Below are 8635 nucleotides of genomic sequence, written 5' to 3'. Positions count from 1 at the left end.
GTCCCTAAATAGTGGAGCGTCGAGCGTGTGCATGGCGGTATGCTTGCAAAATTGGCTGACGCAGTGTTGATTGTCTGGTTTGGTCTTTGGAGCATCCGGTCTCTGCCCAATAATCGTCAATTTCTAATTATTCAGCGTGTTCCACAATGTGATGAATCTATGATACCGGAAAGGTATGATGTCGAAAAAACTGATAACCAATCAAAGTGGTAATGATTATTTATCAAATTCACTTGGGACGGCATTGATTGGTCAAACTCCTTCCGGCAACAAAGAGTTTTCCTTTTTCTTTTCTTTTTTTTTTTTTTTTAACTTTTGAAAAGCAAAAACAAATTGGTTTTCTCAATCTGGTTTGAATATGGTGATTGGACTATTTGAATTGAGAACCAACATAAAAGATAAAACTATTCTTGAATTGCTTTACTCTTGCCGATTAACAGTAGCTGAAAATAGCCTGAGATGGTCACTTGGCATCCCTCTGAATGCCACTTGGATACTTACATAGCATTTTGAGCTAAGGTGTGAGCAGCCATATTTATGTCACTTGGATACTTCAATATAATATAAAAAACGAAAGGATTTTACATTCAAATTATTTTTCAGGTTTATTAACAGAGACAAAGCTAAATATTTTACCAAAATATCCTTAATAATGAATAGGGCAAAATGCTGAAACATTCCCTAAAGTTTGATAATTGCAATCATCTCTCTTGAACTTTTTGGTATAGTTGTAAGTCCTCAGTAAGAATCCTCTAATAAGAGGTATGAAAATGTCCAAAATACCCATGCAGTTACTTTTTCACTGAAAAAATTATTTTCCAAAATCTCTTCATATCAATCACTGCCTTAAGTCCTTTCACTCTCTTTTTTAAAATTTATTTATTTTCTGAATTTGCCCTTCATATTTTTTTTTGATCAATAACAGATATTTTATAAAAAGAGATATAGAAACTACAACCAGGAAGGAGGGGTAAAAAGACTTAACCCTCCCTAACAAACTGAAAAAACATATTACAATATAGCCCAAAAAAGATTTGTTCTTCCCACCCCCTGTTTGGCCAAGGTATCAGTCATGGAGTTAGTGCACCTCTTGGCCCATTGAACCCTTACAGACATATTCTGAGTTAATTGAGTAATTTTCTTTCTTTCATTAGAGAACTTCCACAAACTGGACACTTCCTTCTGCAACCATTTAATAATCAACTGAGAATCTCCTTCCACTAACAACTTACTATTATTCAGTTGTTTAGCTCTTTTAAATCCTTCTAGAGCTGCCAAGATTTCAACTCTCAATGAGTCCCCCCAGCCTATAGGTCTTGAGAACATAACAATGATTCTACCTTCCTCATCCCTGAAGATGCCACCTATACCAGAATGGCCTGGATTTTCTTCCTTCATTGCTACTTTGAACTCTCTTTCTTTTGTTGTCTATAAAGTTTGTATTTTTTTTTTTTTGTAGAAATCAGCCTCAATATTAATTGCATGGGTATTTTAGACATTTTTGTGCCTCTTGTTAAAATATTTTAACATGGGGGATCTACTTGTAACTGCATCAAAAAAGGGAAATGATTGTAATTACCAAACTTCAGGAGAGGTTTCAGCAATTTACCCTAATTAATATTAGTTTGATTCCAAAATATGTGTTTGCAATTGATAAAAGCAAGGTTTTTAAAACTGATCTGGACAATGAACCAGTTAGGGGTCCGGTTCCTGGGTCAAACAGTCCAACTGTTTGAACCGAATGGCCGACACTTTCTAACAAAAATTAAAAAATTAAAAAAATTAAAGAATTAAAAAATTAAAAAAATGGTTTAAACCATTGAACGGTTCTTCGAACGCCCAAATCAGCGGTTTGCTGACCAAATCAACATTTTTTTTGGAAAAAATCCAGTTTTGGGAAAAAACAGAACTGGTCACCTGACCGGTTCCCAATTTTTCCGATCCGACCGTCCAGTTTTTCCAGTTTTGAAAACCATGAATAAAAGTACACTCCTTTATAAACACTAAATGCAGTCTTGTCATTTTAGATTTGAAATTTATTTGATTTTTCTTGAATCGGTTTTCGACTTTTCATTCCCACATCAGGAAAGAATCGTTCATTAATCCCTTAAAAAAATACAAATAGTTTTTTTTTTTTTTTTGTCTAAGGTATAATTGGACTTTTAAAGAGTTATAAATGTTATAAATGTTATTTAATGTTTCTTTATTAAAAAAACATAGTAAAATCGATGGCATGGCAATGGAAAAGTGGAATAAGTAATTAACTCTAAGGTCTAAACTATAAGGGGTGAATAAATTAATAGATAGACCGAAAGGCAAAATCGTAGTGCAGGTTTACGTAACTGCTATTCAAAGATATTATTATTATTATTATTATTATTATTATTATTATTATTATTATTATTATTATTTTCTTTTGTTACGTGCATACTACAGTAGTACACATTACAAGTGAACTAAGGCTATGTTTGGTTTGAAGGTTAATTGACACCTACAACCAACCAAAAGCCTTATCAAATTTAAGGATTTAGCCAGTAACGACGGAGGATGGTACAGGATGAACTACAAAACAAAGGCATGTACAAGGACCTATGCAACCAATTAAGAGTGAATACACAAACTATTGATGCAGATGGTGCTCGCTGTACATGCCTTTGTTCTAGTTCATCTGGATCCCACTGGGCACCAAAGCAAATTTTCAACGTAGAATCCCCACTTAAACCGAGCCTGGGCTAGGGCTACCCAAGCTCTTGCTCAGTCTGGTTTAGCCAAATAAGCTTGGAAAAAGAAAATCACTAGTTGAATGTTGTAGTATTCAATCGGGATTTGTTCCTCACATGGTTTTAAAAAATGATCCGGAAATGAAATCATTCTGGCCATCAGTTTTCAGGTTGATGGTCTGATTGTCTGGTTCGAACAGATGGCCCGTTTTAATAAAAAATTTAAAATAAAAAATGGCCAAAAATTGTTGAATAGGTCCATGGGTCGACGGTTTAACTGCCTAGGTCAATGGATTATTGAGTTTTTTAATGATTTTTGGTCAAAGACCAAATTAGGGGTAAAACGGAACCGATTGCCTGAATAGTTCCTAAATTGAATGGTCCAACCATCCGAATAAATGGTGGTTCGAAAACCATGGGTTCCTCGTATATAAAGAATTTTCATATAGTGCACCTCATACCCACCTCACAGCATATTCTACCATGTATTGAGAGCATCTCCATATAAATAACAATACACAAGTATGGGAGATGTTTCCCATGTATGGCTGGGACTGATTGTAAAGTTTGTGTGAAGATTGCTATGTGGGATTGCTGACATGTTTATTCCTAATTCGGTTTTATAGCCCCTTGTGCACGGTCTTGTTTGTAGCATATCCACCTCAACCTAGCCAACCTAATAGCTCTACATCTATATCTATATGCTATTATAAGATATACAAATGACCTGTTAATATTTCTGGAACTCTACAGAAATTTGTATTGCTTTCAAGATGAGGGCAGAAGTATCAATTTGATCAACTGTAGCATTCCTCTTTTTTTTTCCCTTAAGCTATGGCATGGCATTTAGGGCTGCAAACAGATCGGATTGGATTTAGTAAAAGGTATATCCAGTCTGATTCGATAAGAAATCTGACCATTCTGAATTTAATAAAAATCTATCCAATTTTCAAGATTATGATTCAAATTTAAATTTGAATAATAATATATAATATATAATATTTCATGATTGATTAATCGATCGGATTGGGGTATATTTGAATTCGATTTATTAATTAAACATATCAACCTTTTAATTGATCCAATTTATTAAGACCAAGGGAGGTATCTGATCTGATTCTTACCATATTGCATTCGGATTCAAATCGGATCTGATCGACTTATTTGCAGCCCCAACGGCATTACTAGTTTACATGGTTTGAAAATTAAAAAAAAAAACATAAAAAATAAGAGAAGGATTAATCCATATGGTTGTGTTATTGTTAAAGTAAATACCATTCCATCTGAACCAATCTTGATTTAGCACCAGCTTAAATGGTAATTCTGCAAGTGCTTGAATCTCAATTTAAAAGAAGGATTTTTCCAATTGCTCCGGGCGTGCACGTTCCAGTGGCAGCACTATCTCATTGCCTTCAGCATCGGGACTATCATCAATGCAACATTGGGTCAGAAACAGGAATTCAATCTAATATACACCTGGTATTAAATAGGTCCAACAACAGTTTACTTTGGAAAATCTGGATTACATCGAACAGTTGCCTTGTATCCATCATAGGGAACATTTGTTTTCTTCATTTCTTGTGAAGGGTTCATATTATGTGCAGAACAACTGCATAAGTTAGACATTTTTATGACTTAGTATTGTATCATCTTGAAGGTTTTCAGCACCTGAGAATCATGACTCAGTGACATGGCTAGAATCAGTGTGCAACTAACAGAAATTAGATATGGATCCTAAAATACAATACTGGGCTAGGACACTAATGGACAATTCCAGGTCTACTCAGTCCTGGAATTACAGAAACCATGAAAGAAAATTTCAGGTCACTGGCTTTTGTGGCTCTGCAGACTCTGGCCGAGTGTGGTGGTCCCAGAAACTAAACCTTACACACAGAACAACCAGTGAACAACATTAGGAGAAGAACCCAGCCAAGAAAGGAAGGAATTGGACTGAATTATATGGCCCCATAGCTTCCTCACTCCTCATCCTCTCCCATCTCATCTGCAACCAACCACCCTTCTGTTGCCATGTGTCATTCACATATCCAAACCGAAGGAAATCACCACCAAGCTTCTCCATGCGCCTTTGGTCATCACAAACATCATCTAATCAACAAACAAAATAGTAAAATATACTTTTTAGGTTAAAAAGAAATAATAATTGAAAGGACAACTTTACTCGCAGCGCCCTAAGTTTACTCCAACCATGTCTCCTCTCTTGCCCTCTAATTTTGTCCAAAACCAGGGGCAGTCATGAACACATATAAAACAACCATCAGCAGTTCAGTATCCCATAATCAAAATTAATCTTTTTTTTTTCTTTTCCTCCAAAACACCTATCAATTCTCTCTCTCTCTCCCTCTCTAGTCTATATCTCTTCCATCCCCATTTCATGTGTCTTGATAGAAGCAGCTAAATTCACAGAACCGACCCCAGAACTTCTCCCCTCAGAAGATTCTAAGAGGCCTCTGTACAGAAACAATGGCTATGTGCACAGTCTACACAGCCCATTCTCTGAACTCAAGCTGTTCAATCTCCACACCAACAAAGACTCACTTAGGTTTTCACCAAAAACAAGTATTCTTTTACAGCACCGTCAAGAAAACCAGCAGGAGGGGCAGCACCAACTCGTCAGAGATCACATGCTCAGCAGAATCAAAGACAGTTGTGATTGGGTTAGCAGCAGACTCGGGATGTGGGAAGAGTACCTTCATGAGGAGATTGACAAGTGTGTTTGGTGGTGCAGCCGAGCCACCCAAGGGTGGAAACCCAGACTCAAACACATTGATCAGTGACATGACCACTGTAATTTGCTTGGATGATTACCACTCACTTGATAGAACAGGAAGGAAAGAGAAGGGAGTCACTGCTCTTGACCCAAGAGCAAACAACTTTGATCTCATGTATGAGCAGGTCAAGGCCCTCAAGGAGGGAATTGCTGTCGAGAAGCCTATATACAACCATGTCACTGGTCTCTTGGATCCACCTGAGCTTATCAAACCTCCCAAGATCCTGGTAATTGAAGGACTGCACCCGATGTGAGTTTCTAATATTCATGTGCAAGTTCTTTGTTTTCATCTCTCCTTTTTCTTTTCCGTCACAAATCAGTAGTTCTGGCTTTCTTCCTCTCCCTTCCCTGCTTCTGACGGATTATTTTTTCTCTCTAAAGCTGAATTATATTACAATTCAATACTTTGTTTTCAAATTTTGGTCGGTGGCGGTTGCTCTTTGCTTTACTGTTCTCTCTCTTGCATTTTGTAAAGAGGGCTCTGAGTGGAAAGTTTGTTCAATCCGTCACCATTAGATACTACTTTTTTCTGAATTTTGTTACAGAGATTGAGATGCTTCTCAATCTTTGGTTTTCAGTCACCTTCAACCTCAGTCTATCGGAACCACACCAAGAAAATATCTTCATCCAAATGGATAGGATGATTGTTCTCAACGCTTAGCTTGGTGCCACGTGTCTAGTTGACCCATGGGTAATTAATGATTCTTAGCCGTCCGATTTGAGCCTTGTTTGACCAAGTAATTAGAGTAACTGGTTCCACAAACTTTTTGTAGTTCTTTCGTCAACACAGATCCTTTAAATTAAGGTGAATTCGTAATTCCCGGCTGCTAGATGCTAGGATTCGAGTATGTCTTTCTGTTTCCTCTATGATTTCTCTAAACCATGTAGCAGACTGATAGAACCTAGTTTTGGAACCGACCCATGTTAGAACTGGTTATAGAAAGCACCGAGTTGCCTGTAATTTAGGCATTTAGGTTCACTAAGCACTATAGGGTGGTTATTGGTTCACAGTAAGTACCACGACAGATCCAAAAGGAACTTTTCAATCACAGTTACCTTTAGACATTCAAAAAAAAGTGAAACCAGTCCATTTATATCAGGAAGGATAAATTTAATCAGAATAATAGCAAACTTTTTGGACTGTAGCTGGCCCTAGTGGTGGATGATGACCAAGACTAGCATATTGCTATTTTATCATTCTTGACAATTTGTTGCCTTTTAGGGCTTCTGTGGAGATGTGGTTTCTTTATTATCCTTACTGCCAACACTATTTTATTAATGACAGTATTATAAGATAATGACTTCAATCAATCTTCAGTTCAACAAATATATTATAGCTTAATATCTGCAATAGTTTCTGTTATTGCCCTCTCTCTCTCTCGAATGTGTCCTGTTCTGGACCACTGAGGTGCTTTTTGTAGCCCATATAAAATTACTTGTAGCTCAATATAAATAGTCTTTGACTACAAATTCATGATGAATGTTTAATACCAACCCTTATTTCTAATATTTGAGCAGGCATCTAATCTCAGCTCATGAGCAACTCCAAAATCCAAATTGAATAGCTTCTTGTTTTTCACACCATTTTTACAAAGCTAATTTCTCAGTTGTCTTCTTGATTGCTAGGTTCGATCCTCGTGTAAGGGAACTCCTGGACTTCAGTATCTACTTGGATATCAGCAATGAGGTCAAGTTTGCATGGAAAATTCAGGTAACTGATGCAGCATCCCATTCTGAAGTGTTGGGCATATCGATTAGTACTCGTCCATTTTCTTTGCTCTGACCATATGGAGTTGCAGAGGGACATGGCAGAACGTGGGCACAGTCTTGAAAGTATTAAAGCTAGCATTGAAGCCCGAAAGCCGGATTTCGATGCATACATTGGTAAATTTTCATAACCATATCTTAACTCTTGGCTTGTTTCAGTTGTTTGATCGGTTCACTAGGAAATCAGGCTATTTAAGATTTACAATTTCTGTTCCTTTGCTCTTGAAACCTCTCATCTTCTCTCTACTGATGTTCAAGTCTGATGTTATGGTTTCATCATGCAGACCCACAGAAACAATATGCAGATGCAGTGATTGAAGTCCTGCCCACCCAACTTATCCCTGATGATAATGAAGGGAAGGTTCTGAGGGTTCGGTTGATAATGAAAGAAGGGGTTAAGTTTTTCAGCCCAGTTTACCTATTTGATGAGGGCTCCACTATTTCCTGGATACCCTGTGGCAGGAAACTGACTTGCTCATATCCTGGCATCAAATTCTTCTATGGCCCGGAGACTTACTATGGCCATGAGGTATCTAATCCCAGTTTTCTCAAATTTAATTCTGTTAGTTGGCACCACTCAGTAGGCTCAGACTGGCCAATAAATACTATCTCATCTGCACAGATGGCTCTAGCTTTTAATACATACCCTTTCTTCTCTGGGTTTAAGAACATCAAACACTTTGGAACTTAGTTGACAATAATACAAACAAACATCTGGAAAGAAAACACCCGAGAGTCTCAATTTAAAAACAAGTTTCCAGTTCTTAGAGTTGAGTTCTGGTTGAACCAAAGAATTGCAGAATGTTCATGATCATTCTTTTATTTTTTTTTCTTTTTCTTTCTTTTAGGTGTCTGTGTTGGAGATGGATGGGCAGTTTGACAGATTAGATGAACTTATTTATGTGGAGAGCCATCTGAGCAACCTCTCTACAAAATTCTACGGTGAGGTTACACAGCAAATGTTGAAACATGCAGATTTCCCAGGTAGTAACAATGGGACAGGTCTCTTCCAAACCATAATTGGATTGAAGATAAGAGACCTTTTCGAGCAGATTGTCGCTAGCAAGGCCGCAGCTCCATTAGAAGCAACCAAAGCCTAATAAAATGGACTTAGTGCGGAGTCGGCGCAATCATCCTTCACGGTTTTTTTCTCTTCATCTTCATTGAGTGTAGGCCCCTCATTACATTGAGAACACTCTTTATGTATTTCTTGTTGTAACCTTGTGGAGATTTGTAACATAAAGGAGCAAAGGAGATATGAAATGCTGTTCATAAGATCAAAGACATTTCATTTGGAAGCGTTGTTGGAACCTTTGGGCCAAATGTCTGCAATGACTTCAATTCCATTTTTTTTTTCCAA

At 37.2% G+C, this 8635-nt stretch overlaps 1 protein-coding gene across 1 annotated transcript; it reads left to right on the top strand.

Moving 5' to 3' along the window:
* The first annotated feature begins 4667 nt into the window (after positions 1-4667).
* Positions 4668-8635, top strand: LOC148864717 (phosphoribulokinase, chloroplastic-like). The gene is made up of 5 exons (XM_088981366.1): positions 4668-5758; positions 7135-7219; positions 7308-7392; positions 7560-7804; positions 8124-8635. Exons 1-5 carry the CDS (start codon positions 5202-5204, stop codon positions 8373-8375), a joined length of 1224 nt encoding a protein of 407 aa, XP_088837492.1. The 5' UTR covers positions 4668-5201; the 3' UTR covers positions 8376-8635.

Source organism: Nelumbo lutea, chromosome 3, assembly GCF_056320005.1.
Source record: "Nelumbo lutea isolate HS-2025 chromosome 3, American lotus-T2T, whole genome shotgun sequence".
NCBI lineage: Eukaryota > Viridiplantae > Streptophyta > Magnoliopsida > Proteales > Nelumbonaceae > Nelumbo > Nelumbo lutea.
Note: the sequence above shows the minus strand (reverse complement) of the source record. Positions and strands in the feature narration are given on the sequence as shown.